At 42.2% G+C, this 19513-nt stretch overlaps 1 protein-coding gene across 1 annotated transcript in view; it reads left to right on the top strand.

The window, feature by feature from the left end:
- Nucleotides 1-19513, top strand: part of LOC124605636 (membrane-bound alkaline phosphatase-like) — a 199344-nt gene that overhangs the window by 65772 nt on the left and 114059 nt on the right. Inside the window, exon 2 of the mRNA XM_047137454.1 lies at nt 7410-7487. Within this exon, the coding sequence (XP_046993410.1) occupies nt 7410-7487 (78 nt within the window). The remainder of the gene's footprint in view (nt 1-7409; nt 7488-19513) is intronic.

The following is a 19513-nucleotide window of genomic DNA, read 5'->3' as shown; positions in this document are numbered from 1 at the left end:
ATTACCAAACCACTGTAGGCAATAAGGTAATCTTCGTCAATACTCACATAAACTGTTTAGTACCAATATCGTTTTCAACTGAGGAGTCAATATCAGTACCCTATAAACACTAATTCTTCGTCAGTGCATGCGTCAGAGCATGCTGGGAGAGCTTATACCGTAGAGACTCTGGCTAGAGGACTGAGAGCCTTGCGCAAACGTGCACCTCCAGCATGCTGTTAGAGGAAGCTGATCCTCGTAGAAAGGTGCACCACCGGCACGCTAAGAAGCATGCATCGACCAAGAGTGTTTATTGGTTATTATTAATAACTGCTTAGTTGGAACTCGTGTTGTTATTAAACGATAAGGGTGAGCATTGACTGAGATAAACTTCATAATCAAAAACAGTGTGGTCACTGACTTTTGCCATTAATTTAGCTAATATGAACAAACCCTTACTAGCTTAGTAAGCAGACCAGAAAACTCCACCAGACCGCGCATGCCAGAAAATATCCCGTATATAACGTATTTATTTCTGCATCTTTGCATGCCCCTCTATAATCTTGATGGTGATCCGAACACACACACACACACACACACACACACACACACACACACACACACACACACACACACATAACAGAGTAGCCTCAGTACAGCAAATATCGTCGGATGCTGTGGCAGACCTACATCGCACGTTTCACTCCTTTGACTCCCAGCACCTGCTAGACGTCATGTGCTCTCTGCATTGACGTGCCGCATTTCCGCATTTTTGTGACAAGGAGTCATTTTGGAGCAGCTTTCCCTTCATATTTCCGCCACATAAGATCAGCAACGCTTATAAAACCGTACTTAAATATCAGGAAACCGATAAAGATGCCTATGACAAAACAGAAACCTAAACTGTGACTGCTGCGAAGGGCTTTTCACAGGCAGCAAAATCACACAGAGTGGACCAACAGTATCTTGGAAACTATGTAATTAATGGCCTGCTTGCTACCGATATCAAAACTGATGATGACCATAGCGTTGGTGGTAGTGCTTCTACCGATCCTTAGAATCCTCTTAGGTACACAGTTTCTTCTTCTAGCATCTACCGAACGACTCGGGGGCAGGATATGTATTTTGGCAGAATAGAGTATTGTAGGAAGGAAAGTTTCAAAACGAGCGTATAACCAGAACAGCAGGTAGCGTGTGTGTTGCAACGAAACTCAAAGCCTGCAGAGTGAGCTGACACCAATTAAAAAACACGACTCATTTAATTTCTATACTCTAGTGGCATTTCCGTGAGTATCGGAAGGATATCTCCAAAATAATGTTTCCAATATATATCAATCACTCCAGCGAACTTAATAGGTCGAATGCGTTGCATGAAAGGTAATCGAGGGCTACTAAAACCACCTTCATGTACATGCCGTACGGAAGAGGCATGTTGTCTGTTGGAAAAAATACAAAAGCGGTAGATGCGAGTGAAACATCCAGCAAAATCAGCTGTCACTGAACTCTGCCTCAGCTGTTTATAGAATAGAAAGATGTTATCTAGCATCATATTGCTGGTGGCGATTTTCGGAGATAGTGTAACGAAATTAGAGAGGCGGATAAGTTAGCCAAGCTGCACATAGGCTTCAGCTTAAGTAAATGATAGATCCGTCATTTAGTTTGCTTAAACGACTTCGGAGAACATCTAAATCAGTCTGCTCGTAGGTAAGTGTTTCATAACATATTTTTTGGTAAAAGCAGTTTCTTGCGGCAAGGGGATGGCGGATCAGTGAGTGCAATTTGCTGATAGAATGGTTAGGAGGTAAATATACCTACTACAGAGACTGCCTACACTACACTCTTCGATCCTATTCTGGGGTAATGGTGCCCTTACCATCGTGAAATAGTGGAAAGAGTGTCACGGATACGGTAAGCGAATTGGCAAACGATAAGACTGCCTTCTTTCATTGCGGCCATATCTTTTCACGAAATTACAATCACCTACTTTCTCCCCTGAATGGCAAAATGCACAGGTCGGACGAAAGTATGGAAAGCACAAAAATAAAATAAGTTGCCGGGCCTCATAACCGTAATAGTTGGCATTCAAAACAGGTACCAGTACTCTCGATATGGACAAATACATGTCCTGAAAGATTTTCAGGGGAATCTTAAATGCCGGCCAAAGTGGCCGTGCGGTTAAAGGCGCTGCAGTCTGGAACCGCAAGGCCGCTACGGTCGCAGGTTCGAATCCTGCCTCGGGGATGGATGTTTGTGATGTCCTTAGGTTAGTTAGGTTTAACTAGTTCTAAGTTCTAGGGGACTAATGACCTCAGCAGTTGAGTCCCATAGTGCTCAGAGCCATTTTTGGAATCTTAAATCATTCTTCTTGCAAAACGATTGCAGATTCAGGTAACGATAATATACGTGGATAGTGATCGTGCACACTTTTCTGGAAAACAGACTACAAGGGCTCAACAATATCGAGATCTGGTGACTGTGGTAGCTAGGGAAATGGGACAATTCATGCTCGTGCTCACAAAACCAGACCTGGCCGATGCGAGCCGTGTGAACGGGGACCCTATAGTCTTGGAACACACCAACACCATTGGCGAACAAACATTGTACTATGGGATGGACCTGATCAACCAAAACTGCCTCATAATCGTTGGTAGAAATGCGGTATTGCAGACTAAATGTGGGGCCTATGGAATACCACGATATGGGTGTCCAAATCATCACCGAACCCCCCGCCCACTCTCCTCACGTTTCTTTGTGGAAAGTAAACTCGGCCAGAAGTTGGAAACAATGTGATAGAAGACTCGTCCGATCAAATGGCTTTCTTCAACTGTTCTGCGGTCCAGGTTTTGTGGATTTGGCAACACGTTTTTCTCTTACAGGTATTTGCACTGATGAGTGGTTTTGGAATACCAGCTTCCCAGCTTAGGGAGCTCCCTCGAGTTTGTTTTGGTGCTGATAAGGTTCGTGAGTGTGATATTCAGTTCGCGAGTGACTTTAGAAGCTGTCGTCTTCTTCAAATGGCTCTGAGCACTATAAGACTTAACATCTGAGCTCACCAGTCCCCTAGAACTTAGAACTACTTAAACCTAACTAACCTAAGGACATGACACACATCGATGCCCGAAGCAGGATTCGAACCTGCGACCGTAGCGATCTCGCGGTTAAAGACTGAAGCGCCTAGAACGGCTCGGCCCCAACGGCCGGCTGTCGTCTTCTTACTTTTAGTCTCAGTTCCCTGCAGTGACCGTCCGTCACGACCCTTCGACACGCACTTCCGTCCGCGTTGTGCCATAGCGGATGATGTTTTTCCGATATCCCCGTATGCAGTATAAATCTCCCATACAATGCCTCTTCAAACATGAAACAATTCGGCTCCTTGGGTTGCGGAAGCACCAGCGGTTTCCCCAGGTCTGAATTCACATAATACCTACGTGATGCACTCACAACTAGACAGAGACTGTCCTGACAGCGAGTGACATTTGCGATGCCCTGAGGACATTGCACAGGTGCAGTTCGTAGTCAGATACAACAGCGTATCCTGCAGCTTTGACTAACATCTGTATTCATGTGTAAGCATTCGTCTCTCCCGATTTCCATACTTCTCATCAACCCATGGTACATTTCTCCCTCACCTACATAGGGAGTAATGGCAATAATGATACAACAAGAGAAGCAGGACCCCGCATGGATTGATTTGCGTGTTGATTTTTTCCTTGCATATTTAGGGGCAGTAAAAGGGAAGCATCAGAAATGAGAACAGCGAGAAACATAACAACAGAATTTGGGTCACGAAGTTACGAAATTCTGTTACATAGAAAGCAAAACAATCTACGATGAGCGGAGCAAGGAAGACATACCTAGCGGACCAACATTGGCAGAAGGGCATTCCTGCCCGGCAGAAGTCTGCGAGTATTAAGAATAGACTTTAATCTGAGGAAGAAATTTGTGAGACTGTACGTTTGGAACACAGCACTGCATTGCAGTGAGACATGGACTGTGAGAAAACCGGAACGAAGAAGATCGAAGCATTTACGATGTGGTGCTACAGATGAATGTTGAAAATTATGTGAACCGGTAAGGTAAGGAACAAGGTGGTTCTGCGCAGAATCGGCGAGAAAAGAAGTATGTGGGAAACACTGACCGCAGAAAGGGAGGGGACGATAGGACATCTGTTAAGACATCACGGATTAATCATCTTGGGGATTAACAAACCGCTTCAGCTGTATGTAGTCTTTTGTTTATTGATCATTACCAGTTTCGTGGCTCTAAAACCCACATCATCAGGCGGATTTAGTGCCATGAAACCGGTAGTGATATAAAAATTGAGGACTAAACACAGTTGAAGGTGATTACTCATGGCTGTCTTTGACCTGCTTTTATGTTGTCTGCATCAGGCATTAACGTCCATGTTACTAGAGGGAGCTGTAGAGGATAAAAACCTTAGAGGAAGACAGAGATCGGAATATATCTAGCAAATAACTGGGGAGGTAGGTTGCAAGTGATAATCTCAGATGAAAAGAATAGCACTGGAGACGAATAAGCGACGGGCAGTATCTAACCAGTCATATACGACTGATGACTCAAAAACCCGGCTGGGGTGGCCGAGCGGTTCTAGGAGCTACAGCCTGGAACCGTGCGACCGCTACCGTCGCAGGTTCGAATCCTGCCCGGGGCATGGATGTGTGTGACGTCCTTAGGCTAGTTAGGTTTAAGTAGTTCTAAGATCTAGGGTACTGATGACCTCAGCAGTTAAGTCCCATAGTGCTCACCGCCATTTTTGTAAATTGTAAAGGTAATCGTGAAAGTCTCGAAGGGCCACTAAAAGTTATAGTCCTGCGATTCCATATTTCCAATAAAAGACAGTGTGCTTTCTGGTTTTTTGTTCTTTCGTGGTCTTTTTTCTTTCTTGTTTCGTTTCAGGATTTTAATCTTCAAATTGATGATTGCGCTTTTCGCTACAACCGTATTTTTTTGTGGTTTTAGTATTGACTGAGGTAACTGCTAGCACGTCTTTTAATTCTGACTAATGCATTTTTATGGTATGTCTGTATCCTCGCCCCATTAGCTTATTATGCCATTTAATGGTTTACATAGGTTAACAAATCATGTTTTGCAATTAATCTGATGATGCGATAACAGCGCGAAACGCGAGCGGTAAATATTGCAACAGAGACTGTCTTTTTTTTCTACAAAGTTAGTCCATCGAGTGCGCTTCCTATTCACAGGCGCAGGAATGGGGAGTAGAGAATTGGCTATTTACACTACCCGACCACGGGGCGGCCCTGGCACGGTCGCTTTCCTGCGACAACCTTGACCGTGTTTCGCCGCGGCGACACACACAGAGTGCTAGCAGCGCTCTATATTGTGAATGCAGCCGCTACACGCGGCGCTGCTAGCGGAGCTCGCTGTCTGAGCCACCTGTTGTGATTGGCTGCAGATAACGGGCGCCCAGCCGTAACGGCGCCTGCCGTCTGTGCGCACACTCAGAGGCGAGCACGTGCCGGCCGAGCTCCTACATCGAGCCCCATCAGCTACACGTATCTATAGGATTTCTGCAAGTCAGCGCCATTTTAAATGGATTGCTTATTTTTAAGCATCGCTTCCGTGTACTGTCACGAGTGTTTGATGCTTGGAAAATGGTATAAGTTTACAAACAGCCATGCCACAATTTTGATAAGACATGTGGGACCCGCACCAACAGCGGGTAGCCCACTAAACGCAAACAGAGAAGGGCAACACGAGTGTTCACACGTTTATTTGACGACCGCAGCGTTTTTTGAACGTGTTGAGGAAACTGAATCGGCAGGCACTTGAAGAGGGCTACAAATTATCCCGTGAGACACTATTTACAAATTTCCACTACGTGTCTCTCTCGTCATGATCTTGAAGACACCGTTAAATTGGATAAAAACTCATCGGTATACATGCCACGTGAAATTCGAGTAAAATCCCACGCCTTTTTTTCTGTCCAAGGACTCCGTGACGAAAGACCTCCTGGCAATATTAGGTTAATTATAGCGCGCACAGACGCGATTCAGCACGTATTCCTCCCACGCTTCTTATGTGAAAAGAAAACTAAGATGCGGTAAAATCACTGGACATACCTTCCGCCATCCATTCGTAGTGGTTTCTAGAGCTTAGTTGTAGATGTTGATAAAGTTAATCATACTGTAATTCTGATAGTCTGGATCACAGTAACTATAATGATATCGAAAAAAGTAACGAAGCTCGACGACAATATCATCTTAGTATTTCGACGATCAGCCATGGACCGAAATTATAGAAGCGGCCAGCACCACAATTGGTCCTTTTCGTACCCAAAAATCGTGGTTCCCGCATTGTTCTCATGGACCGCTCCTGAGCAGTTGGTTCATCTAAAAGACACCCTAGATCACACGTAATGCGCAACAATTAGTCCATTTAATCAATTTGCCTGGACTGGAGGAAGAGAGTAATGTTTACATTTTGACCCTGAACTGCAGAATAGTTAAAGTATGCTCGTTCTTCCGATAGGGGTATAAATATTTGCTAGACCAATGGCTATTGAAATCACTTGACCTCTTATCAGTGTAATTAGTAGACCCCCAGGTATGACCCACTTTTTTGGATCATTTTAATTAAAAAACGTACCTTAAATTCTACTGACAAACTGTAGGTTAGGAAACCCACTGCATCAAGGAGCTTCAAATTTCTGTAATAATACCAGGTGGTTATAATTAAAGTGCAGTTACTCACAGAGGTCCAATGTGGACTGCAATTGTCGTACGACAGCGAAACTTTGTCGTTTTTCTAACGCGTTAATGCGAAAACGATTTACCATGGAAACAAATAAGTTCTAGTTTTGTCCATCAGGTGCCAATCTGGCGGTGTGAAAGCAAGAAAGACGTATAGAAATGTTTCCTTATGTATCAGGTTAGAAACGGGATGTGAGCAGAAAACATCAAACAAGTGAGAAAGGCACAATGTTGATTTTACTATTTACTCCCACTTACACAATTAGATCAGTATGAACACCCGAGATGTCACCGAGGTGCTGTACAGCTCCAGATTAGGACCTGGCGGCCAGCGTAAATCGGCTCCGCGTTAACGCATTAGCATATCTACGAAGTTTCGCTGCCATACAATAATTACACCCTGCAGTGGACCTTCGTGATTAATTGCACTTCAATCGCAACAACCTAGTACTACACAGGTATGTCGAACGTCAAAATAAGTATGGAGGACTAACAGGCATACCCAGTTTCTTCAATATAAGGTTATAATGGTATAGCCCTCGAAAGGTGTGCTAATAAATAGGTAGAGGAATTATACATAAATTACTAGATTGATTAAATACATATTACTGGATTTTCGTACATCAACGGAAAGCAGTCTGACAATATTGCAGTACTAATTTTAATTATATCTGACCACAATCTTTCATTTGTTTGTAGATGAGAGTGTCATGCATCCAAAGATCGCTTGCCAAGCCAGATCGAAGAGAGACATCTCGTACAACATCAGAGAAAAAGGTAAGTACAAATTATTCATTGGCGAAATATTTATTTGCTGATTTATTTATTCATTTATCGAATGCTGGAACAGGTAGTGCTATTATACGAGGGGTATACACAGGCATCCAATAACCTCTTCAAAGAAAAATAAAATTAAGCAGTTATTAATATTTTTTTTCACTGTAGTTACATGTCTGCATTTCTGGCACACACTGAAATACTCACGTCACCCAGCTTGTCTTTGAAACACTCAGCGACCTACGTTTGTTCCATTTCATGCTGATCCCATCTCGTTAGTGACATGCTATGTTACTGGGGGGTCAGACTTCAATGTGTGACAGGAAAGCAAGCATGTATCTGCAAACAAACAAAACTTTCATTAAGTAAAGAAGTCACCCTCATTCTGCCAACGGCCCTGCCAAAGATGGCGGAGGAGCGGACGGAGGTTTAGGGCACTCTCTTGTGCCTGATGTGGGAAACTGCTCCTAAGGGCGGACTGATCAACGGACTGAGGCTGCAGAAGGCAATGGAAACCACTACATTAAAGACACTTTACGTATTTCCACAGGATATGTGGCCTGTAACTGAAGAAGTGTCATTATGATCTCTCCATTGGCAAAAGATTCCGGAATGATTCCCATTCAGATCTTCGGGACAGGACTGCCAAAGATTGAATATCCAACTAAAGGATAATATTTTACGAGCCGGGGCGTAGAATATCAGAAGCATGAACGTGGTAGGAAAGCTAGAAAATCTGTAAACGGAAATGCAAAAGCTAAATCTAGATATAGTAGACATCAGTGAAGTGAAATGGAAAGAAGACAACAGCAGCAGAAAATGGTGTAACGGGAGTAGTGTTCGTTGTGAGTAGGAAGATAGAGCAGAGAGTGTGTTACCGTAAACAGTTCAGTGATAGGCTTGTTCTTATCAGAATCGACAGCAAACTAACACCGACAACGATAGCTCAAGATACATGCCGAGGTCGTAGGCTGAAGATGAAGAGACGGGGAAATATATGAGGATATTGAAATGTTAATACAACACGTAAATGGACATGAAAATCTAATAGCCATGGGGGAATGGACTGCCCTTGTAGCGGAAGGAGTATAAGGAACTGTTACAGGAGAGTATGGGCTTGGAACAAGGAACGAGAGAGGAGAAAGACTAATTGAGTTCTGTAGTAAATTGCAGCTAGTTATAGCCAATACTCTGTTAAAGAATCACAAGAGTAAGAGGAATGCTTGGTAAGGGTGGGGTGACATGGGAAGATTTCAGTTACACTATAACATGGTCAGACAGATTCCGAAATCAGATATCGGATTGCAAAGCGTATCCAGGAGCAGATATAGACTCAGATCACATTATAGCAGTGGTGAAGATTAGGCTGCGGTTAAGATATTAGTCAGGAAGAACCAACACGCAAAGAAGTGGGATACAGAAGTGCTAAGGCATGACGAGGTGCGCTGGAAGTTCTCTGTGTCTATAGGCACTGCAGTAAGGAATAGCTCCTTACGAAGTACAGTTTGAGGGAGTAGACATTTCTAAATAGGACAATCATAGAGGTTGGAACGAAAAATGTAGGTACAAAGAAGGCAACTGCGAAGAAACCATGGGAAACGGAAGAAATACTTCAGTTGATCGATGAAAGTAGGAAGTACAAAAATGTTCACGGAAATTCAGAAATACGAGTCGCTGGGGAATGAAAGAAGTAGAAAGTGTAGGGAACCTAAGGAGAAGGGACAGGATAACAGGACATCAGTTAAGACATCAAGGAATGGCTTCTATGGTACTAGGGGGAACTGTAGAGGGCAAAAACAGTAGAGTAAGACATTGGAATACATCCGCCAAGTAATTGTGTACGTACGTTAAAAGTGCTACTCTGAGATGAAGAGGTTGGAACGGAAGAGAAATTCTTAGTGGACCGCATCAAACCAGTCGTAGAAAAAGAATATCTGCTTGTCTCGTAAGGCACCAGTGAAAAAGCGGTGTCACTGTTGGTTCTCCCAAACCAAGCGAGACGGCGCATTCGTTAGCACAATGCACTCGCGTTAGGAAGCACGACAGTTCAAATTCCCATCGGGATATATTTATTTAGGTTTTCCGTGATTTCCCTAAATCTCTCCAGCTAAATTTAATATTATTTATTACTGATGGTTGCTTTGAAAATGGAACGACTGTTTTCCGCCCCGTCCCTTTCCTTTCGTAATCCGAGCTTGTGCTCAGTTTTTTATGACCTCGCTGTCGATGAGATGTTAAACTCATATCTTTTCTTGGTTGTTCTACGGAACTTACTAATTCTTACGGAATGAGGTATATCCCAGGTGCCAGGTTCCATCGTAGGTTGTTCTGTATTCCGTTAAATTTTTTTGCAGTACCACAGCCCCATTCCATCTCCATCCAATTGTTCTTCCCTTTCTATGACATAGCCTTGAAGTTTCTTTTCCCTATACAGCCGTTATGTACATTCCTTTCACCTTTCGTTTCCTTCGTTGCTCATCTCTCATAAGGATTTATCTATTCCTACAGCTGGCTCAGTTTTATCCGTTTCTTTGTGTGTGTGCGCTGTTTTGCTTGCATGTATGCTTCAGCAGCTTTTGGTTTATCCTCTTGCCATCCCTGACGTTGTGGTTTTGATCATTCTGTCAATCTCATTTTTTATTCGTCTCCATTCCCTTTTGCCTCCTTTATGTTTATTTTTTTCTAGCATCAATGAAATTAGTATCTCAGATGTTATCGAAAGATTTATAGGGAGCGTTGTAATTTTCCCTTGTTGTTCCTCTGTCGTCTTCACGCATCTCTCAAAGTTTTGCTTTAGTTTCTGCAATCTCAACCACTCATTCTCTAATATTCTTTCGGAAATAATGAACGACCTCTGTTTGTTCCAATATACCCATGTCCTGGTTCCTTATCTCATACCTCTCTGCAATTTCTTCAGTTTTTTATATGCTTTCCGTAACAAATGAAGAATGGTCCGGTTTTCATTACATTTCCCGAAACTGCTACGTAGTATAAGAGCAAAGTTTTGAAATCTGTCTTTACAATTAATATGCGTAGTGTCTGCAAGTACCTTTTGTAGATAGAAACTTTTTTGTACTTCATGAAACAATTTCAAGCAATGATTAAAACGGGCGCAATGTAAATTTTTTTCTAGGTGGCTTCTCCTTCATTTCTGTTCTGTAGCCCATGTTACGCTTTAATTTTTCTTTCTCTTCCTATTATCCAGAACAATTTCGCGATGATAGCTCCATTTTCTTCTGCCTTACGTAGTGAATATTTTATTTTATTCGTCATTAGTTTTTTAATGTGTTGATCGTCTACAGTTTTTAAAACTCCACATATAGCGAGGGACACAGCATCTTCGACGTAGCGATGAAGTACGAATTTCCCGTACGACCATTTCACGAGTGTACTGTGAATATCACGAATCTTGTAAAATATCAAATCTCCGACATCGCTACTGCCGGAAAAAAATCTGCAAGAACGGGACCAACGACGACTGAAGAGAATCGTTCAACGTGACAGAAGTGCAACCCTTCCGCAAATTGCTGCAGATTTCAATCCCGGAACATCAATAAGTGTCAGTGTGGAACCATTCAACGAAACATCATCGATATGGGATTTCGTAGCCGAAGGACTACTCATGTACCCTTTATGTCTGCACGACACAAAAGCTTTACGCCTTGCCTGGGCCCGTCAACACCGTCATTGGACTGTTGATGACTGGAAACATGTTGCCTTGTCGGATGAGCCTCGTTTCAAATTCTACCGAACGTATGGACTTGTACGGATATAGACAACCTCATGAATCCATGGACCCTGCATGTTAGCAGGGGAGTGTTCAAGATGGCTCTGAAACTGTGTGGAGATAATGCAGTTGGAGTGATATGGGACCCCTGATACGTCTAGGTACGACTCTGACAGGTAAGACGTACGTAAGCATCCTGTCTGATCACCTGCATCAATTCATGTCCATTGTGCATTCCAGATGACTTGGGCAATTCCAGGAGTGCAATCCGACTCTCCACACGTCCAGAATTGCTACAGAGTGGCTCCAGGTACACTCTTCTGAGTTTAAACACTTACGCTGGCCAGCAAACTCCCCTGACATGAACATTGTTCAGCATATCTGGGATACCTTGCAACGTGCTGTTCAGAAGTGGCCGTCCCCTCGTATTCAAAAATGTCTCTGAGCACTATGGGACTTAACATCTGCGGTCATAAGTCCCCTAGAACTTAGAACTACTTAAACCTAACTAACCTAAGGACATCACCACATCCACTCCTGAGGCAGGATTAGAACCTGCGACCGCAGCGGTCGCGAGGTTCCAGACTGTAGCGCCTAGAACCGCTCGGTCACCCCTGCCGGCCCCTCGTACTCGTAAGGATTTATAGTCAGCCCTGCAGAATTAATGATGTCATTTACATCCAGCACTACTTCAGAAATTGGTTGTGTCCATGCCGTGTCGCATTGCGGCACTTATGCGTGTTCGCCGTGGGCCTACACGACATTGGGTAGGTGTACCAGTTTCTTTGGCTCTTCAGTGTCTTTATACCCTTAAAACACACAGTACATATAGCGCAGACCGCACAGTAAACTCACCACGTCTAAATCATAAAATTCATAACTGCAAACATTCAAAGACAGACTCCACCGACAATTATCACAACTGAACATGGAAAAGTCGGAGACTCAAGGCTCTCTGACGAGCAGGCAGGTGTTCCGACTGAATGAATCGTTTCTCTTGCGGCTCTTTCCCCAACACCGACCGTTACAAGTCCACCGTGCGTTCCACTCTCACTGCAGACGGTTTTGTCGCTACAGTAATTGGCACACCGCCGTCTCTTCGACACAGTTTCGGACTAAGAAAGCAGTGCAGCTGACAGTATTCTGAACAAATGTCTAGGCACAGCACAGCTGTAATGAAAAGAGGAACCCCCACCTACAATGATGTAGTGGTATAAAAATTTCATTACATAGCTGTGGTATTTGATCTGTTACCGACAACACAGGCCAACGATGGAAAAACTTCTTTACTTAAAATACCTTACTCTTAGGTTTTTTATGGTGGGAAATCCAAATATGGTACTTAAAATATTGTAGCACTGGCCATTTCTTCAAATTTTACAGCTTAATTTTTTTAATTAAGCGATCTTTTTAAGGAATTTAACAGCTTTTATATAGTTAAAATAATTGAAAAAGGAGGTGTAATGAATTTAGATGACGTTGGTAGCACTGCTGAAAAACATTTGCTGGCAAAAAGGTCGATTCCGTTTTCCCCGTTTATCGTACAACATAGGATTTTTATACTACAGAATAAAAAGCATATTGCTCGAAAACTATGGGTGATACAGGAAACCTAAGGCTAGTTTTGGATTCAGCTCATAAAAATCTATAAAGATCAGCTATCAAAGTAAAAAAGTTTTTTTAAAAATTTTTCGTTGGCCTGTGCAATTTTTCTGTTCTTAAATTTGACATAAGGGTATTTGTCTGTTGAATTTTCATAAGAAGTCTTTTTAAGACTTCTCCTTAATTGAACTAACCGTTGTGGTATTCACTGTCTTATGATGTACGTACTCAGGAGACTTCAAAATCATATAAGTATTGTTTAGTGCTTTGATACACCACTTCGTTACACACTAATTCTTCGTGACGATTCTCTTTAAGCGTCAGCCTAGTCTTCATCATTATTAAACTAAGATCTGAGATTATATCTGTTATCGAGTGTACCTTACGAAGCAGTTTCTGAACTCGGAATCTAGATGATCCTTTCACTGTTCTCATAGCCTTCCTTCCAGTACTTTTACTACTCTTACGTTTCGCCGCATTTGTTGCTAGTAGCTGAAATTTATTTCAAAGCTTAATATTTTCTTCGGTCTCGTTCCTGTTGTCGAATCGGTATTCCCAATAACTCTGTTTTCTTTTCCGTACGCTTTTACTGCATTCCAATCCCCCTGACTGAGTTAGCATTTCAGTTCCATGGTATACTATATCTCGTTATCGTCTGGTTTGTACGTCGACATGTATAGCTCAACTATAACTATCGCTCTTAGATTGGTTTCGTGTCTGACGGAAATATTGCCTTACCTTCCTGTTCATGACGACTACTACTCCTATTGTACCACTTTCTGATCTACGAAATAAATGTACCCAGAATTTGATAAATACTGAATTAATGATCATTTTCAACTATGATTATAACATAACTGATTTTTAAATATGTAAATTGAAATAAAAGTATGCTAAAACTTACACATTTTTCATTAAAATGTAATACAGGCAAATAAAGCAACAAAATTTTTGTTTCTCATTTGTCCCGGGTAAAAAAAATGGAATTTTTCACATCTGAACGTTTGTCTCTTACAGGGTAAAAAACATCTGACAACAATACTCATATAACATAAGTTTATTTTATCGTTGCATAGTTTAGCTAAAGTTAATCTGTGATTTTGCTCATACGTTTTTCCCTTGGCAACATACAGACAACTACATGACTGGTTAATGCTTAGGAATGTAGAATTGTATGAGATGTAAAAGTTGGAAGGAAATCCCCGCTCAACGAAAAGGGTTAGGCAGGGGTTGCAAAAATACAACTGTACAAAGTACACCGAACTCCCACTCGCGTTATGAAAACGGTGCGCCCGCTCGACAGTTAATGTTCACGAGGAGCATTTCCTACAAAAGGTTAACTAACAACTTGAGAAAGTTATTGCTTCACGAAAACTTATTATTTGGAAGAGTAATGATTCCTTAACTCATTGTAAATCGGAAACACTAGGATTTTTCCAACTCTGCGATTTGCAACATAGCCACGTAACTGAGTGAAGATACCGCAAATCAGTGTTCTCGACATAAAGTTCAAAATAGGCTCATTTATTTATTAACAGTTCTACAAATTACTGCTACATGCAAAAACGTACAATACTAAACTTCACTTATCCTGAAGATGGCAGCCTTGGTAATCTTTTGTGGTAAGAGAAGAAAGTCGACATACATCATCATTGCTCTTGATGCAAAATGATCTATAAAACATCTTCTTGGCGTCGGGATTTCAGGATTCAGAGCAAATCAGTAAACTCTATGAGCTGGTATCCAATACGAATCCACATCCGAGGCATAATTAATCCACTCTTGCTACCGTTTTTGTCTCGTTACGTACTCTGGATAATAGCTTGTTTGATGCTGGCTGCCGACGTTCCTCTGGCAAAGACTTCTTGAGCTACATAGCTCCAAGCCACCTTTTGCAACCCCTGCCTAACCCTTTTCGTTGAGCGGGGATTTCCTTCCAACTTTTACATCTCATACAATTCTGCATTCCTAAGCATTAACCAGTCATACACGTAATATATGAAGACATTTGTATTATGAAATAACATAGGTTTAATAAATAAATTCAGAAATTAATTTCAGTTACATAACTTCACAAAATTAAGAACAATTATTTCTATCATGTCAATAGAAAGAACATAATTTTCACGACACAGACATCACACCATTCGAAGGAAACATAGAAGTTGCGTAATAGGCATCATCAATATCGGACGTATGTGTTACACATTTTCAGTGATATGTTGGTCTTAGATACGGGTTCCTGCGGCTACAATAAATCTGTAACCCGCGTGAAATAGTCTGTGATGCTGAGTTGCTGACAAAGGTGCCAAGCATCGTGCGGTCTTAGTCAGTTGTTCAGAGGCTGAAAGCACGATAAATAGCGTGGGAAACACCTCGAACTGCTACTAACAAACGAATACAAGTTTCCGGCGGTCCATACTACGCCCGTGACAAGATTACACACCACTTCAGTAGATGAACACGCCACCCACAAACGGCAAACACACTGTTAAGACTGTCACCTGTAAACCGAAATTACATGTCGAAATAAGTAAGCCCTGTAGAGCGATTTTCGATTGCGAATTCTGTGGAACAGTCGTTGCTGTCTTGTTACCTTGCGGGTACACACACTCCTAATGCAGTGTTCTCATTGCCGCTGCATTCCCACGGCGTTGATAATTACAAATTCAGCTGCGGTCGATTTAGTTGAAGATTTGGAACCACCCTACGTTATGCTTTGATTACGTTACTCTATTCAAATTGCTTACTTACTATAATTAATCACAAACACAATAAAATTACTTAAAGCAAAATTGAAATGATAAATACAAACACAGATTTAATTAGAAAAGGACCACAGAAATAAACGCACAGTCGCCTTAGTGTAAGGTACTTAAACAGATCTCCCAGAGAAAACGAAATTTGAATTTAAAAAATTTATTGCATTAAAAATTGATAAAATTAATTAGAAATGGGAATTTATAAAATCAAATAATTACAACACCGCATTCAACAAATCATTCTAGTTGGGGAAGCAACCAGCTATAGACACCTCACTGAACGCCAACACCGGTCGCTTAAGATCAACTTTACACAACAGCTTACATCTGTATGGGTAGGAATTTCTAAAACACACACAAAATAAAGCAACTACCACACATGAAACATTTCAGAAAATCACTGAATTAATATGAACCACTTTCTAAAAGAAAACCCAGCCGTGCTCGCGGCTATTGTGACTTTCAAGCAGCAAATGCATAAATAGTTAATTTCCCTTAAACGTGATAAAAAACATATACTGTTCAAAAGCGCAGAGGTCCGCACGAGCTAAAAAAAGTATCTATAAAACAAGTGAAACTTTATACCAAGAGGGGGAGTACAGAAATTTAAATTACCGACTCGGATTTAGGATTTGAAATAGATACAATAACTGTTAGCCGCAATATTTACAAGCAAATTACAAGTAAGCAGACTTGTGAATTATATGGGCCAGAACACATTTAAATAAATAAGAGACAAATAAAGCTGTACGCTGCTTGCCACTGCCATCTTATTATTTCAAAAGGAACGATAAGTTTTTTTTCAAAACCAGTAACGCTCTACAAACAGCTCAACAAGGTGCCATAACATTACACGGAAGTAGTTTCCTAACAGCCCATTACAACTGAAGCGAAACACGACGTTAAGAGAGAGCACCAGTTTCAAACCGTTATCTCACGACGCAAGCAAGAGATCATATACATGTAAGTGGTCGATGATCACCCTTTTCAAATTGCGCGCTGTAGCCTACCACAAATAGATTCCATGAGCCAGTTGTCCATCTACTGTGAGTGCTCGACAACCATGGAGACAGTATTTAGCAGACGTCTCTGTTCATTCAAAATTAATTTACTTTGGACCGTGAACGCCACGGCAGACGGCTGTTATACCTGCCGGCCCATGTGCACAGTTCCAATGGCTACACAACACACCGTGTCCCTGAAAAGACCTCACATCAGAACTGGGCTGTTAGGGCTTCATTAACTCAAACGATAGTTTCAAGACTGGCTAACACTTCAGCCAAGGCACACAGCGGAGCGCATCGACAGACGAGCTGGCACGACCAACTTCAACTGTCGATGGCACGATTCCTCCGCCTCCTCAAGGGCAGCAACACAGTTCATTAAAACTTGGAATATTGTCGTTTCTAGTGAATAACTAAAGTGTATTTGATTTACTGGCTCGTTAGTATTTCCTGAAAACTATTAATTATTATTGCGCAAGAGCCTTTAGTTTCTGTAGTTAGTTAAGTTCGGATGTATCCCTACAGAGGTGTCATTTTTTTCAGTTAAGACTTAAAAAACCTGAAGTCGTTTTCCAAAAATATTGGTAGAGAGACACTTCTCTCATGTCCCTCCCATGCAGTGACACCCCTGGTGATGAATACTGTGAAAGAAATATCTTGGTGAACTAAATCGGTGAGGTAGTATTATCGTGTATTAATTTTCCACTTGTAAAATATCAGAGCGTACGCTCCTGCTATAGAGGGCGTAAGCATAATGGAATTTAAGAGAGTATAGGTCAGAGTCGTCTAAAAGAAGAATATCAGAAGTGATCCACAAAACTAGGTCCTACAGTCTATCATGGAGGTGAAGATATACAGCGAGTCCCAGGACTTTGTTCTAGTGATACTGTCCGTTGGAAAAAATTTCTTAGACTTCAGATGAGTGCAACTGTTTGATTGTTATAGTTTAAGAGCCTGGATCAGTTTGCTGTTACTTTTCTCTCAATTCCGCTCTCTACTCTGCGTCTGATACCTGGTGGTCCTATGGCCTCAGACATCGGGTGACAATTACCACAGTCTCATTCATAGGCATGTAAACTCGTTTGGAGTTGGAAGGCGCCTCCCACGCTGGTGCCGCATATTCTCCGGCTGCAGTATATTATTGTGTCCTACGCTAAATAATTGAAAGGTGTGTAGGACACTTACCAGGTAAAAAATAATCTTGATCATTTTGAGGTCCATAGCTGACACTGATGTCAACCTTCGATAAAAATCACCTCAGTTGTGGCGTTACACATTTATTGCATTACGATCGATTTCGTTCGTTGGAAATCTTGAGGTTGTAGAGTTGTACACTGGTGTGCCAAACTTCAGAACGACAGTAAGTTTCACATGGTATGTCACCGCCAAGTAACATAGCTCGATGAAACTTCGAAAATACATACAAAGAACTACTATAGTGTAGTACAGAAAGTAACTGAAAGAAATACGCATTGGGACGAACAGGAACGACACTTTTATTCAAAGACAAGAATAACACGGAAGTCTGCGCGATTTGTGATAGTCCCTTGGACATATGGTGCCCTCGACATTATAAAAGTGGGACACGGTTCGTAAAACTATGTGTGATCAACACGGACGGATAAACATGCTCGTGCGGTAGCGTTCTCGCTTCCCACGCCCGGGTTCCCGGGTTCGATTCCCGGCGGGGTCAGGGATTTTCTCTGCCTCGTGATGGCTGGGTGTTGTGTGATGTCCTTAGGTTAGTTAGGTTTAAGTAGTTCTAAGTTCTAGGGGACTGATGACCATAGATGTTAAGTCCCATAGTGCTCAGAGCCATTTGAACCATTTGATAAACATGCCAGTTCATCTCCGAACATCCTCTCACTCCGTGCGTTCCTCCGCCTGCGCCATAAAAATGAATTCAGGGCTGAAAGCAGGCCTGAAAATACATTTAGGAGTAGTTCATTGCCACACTGGTGAGTGTACTGCGTTCAGAGATGTGGAAATCAGTGAGCCCATCTAAACATAATGTCTCCCCATACCATAACACCTGGAACACCAAAATGATTATGTTCGACAATGTTCCTTGTCGCATTGTGTGTTCCCATCGCTCACCAAACGAGTATACGTTAAGAATCGCTACTCATACTCAATCTTCTTTCATCCGAGAAGAGCAAGCGAGCTAAGTATTCGTTCGTCCAGTCCCTATGCTCCATCGGAAACGGTGCCGCTGGTTGGTTGGTTTGGGGTATAAAGGGACCAAACTAAAGGATTATCAGTCCCTTTTTCCTGACGCAAGCAAGACTCAGGGTACAAAAACACCCAAAGCACCTTCCAGAAAGTAAAAGGGGAAAAAGGAATGGGGAACGACACCTAAAAAGAAAGAACAAAAAACGGGGGAAACGTACACCACAAGGAAAAGTAGAAGAAGGTATTAAAACCATAGAGCAGATGGTCTGGGCTGGCTGATCACAATAATAAAAGACGATCAGCCAGCCACTCTTTAAAATGTCCATCCCAAAAAGACAAGGGGAGACGAGCACATGTAGAGAAAAGGTGACCACCAAGACAAACAGATGTAATAAAAGTGCGACAGAGTTGAAATGGAGGGAGGATGGCGGCCTCGGAGGGAAGGCTACATGCCCGTTTGCCCTTAGATGGTACGATAACCCCCCCCCCCCCCCCTCGCGAGTAAAATGTAAAATCTGCTGTTGAGGCATTGTCGCCTAACACCGAAGGTAGGGTGCTGGGAAAGTTAAAAGTCCGACGCAGAGGAGCTAAAAGTGGGGGTAGTCTAGCAAGATGTGGACGACAGTCATATGTGAGCCGCAGTGACAGTTGTCAACGGAACACAACGTACTGATCGTCGGCAGAAGAGACCACACCAAAGCAGTCGCTGTGCCACTGTGGAGCGTGAGATTTTGTGTCTTGGGGTCTCGCTAAATGTGA

Source organism: Schistocerca americana, chromosome 3, assembly GCF_021461395.2.
Source record: "Schistocerca americana isolate TAMUIC-IGC-003095 chromosome 3, iqSchAmer2.1, whole genome shotgun sequence".
NCBI classification, from domain to species: domain Eukaryota; kingdom Metazoa; phylum Arthropoda; class Insecta; order Orthoptera; family Acrididae; genus Schistocerca; species Schistocerca americana.
This window is presented reverse-complemented; position numbering and strand designations above follow the sequence as displayed.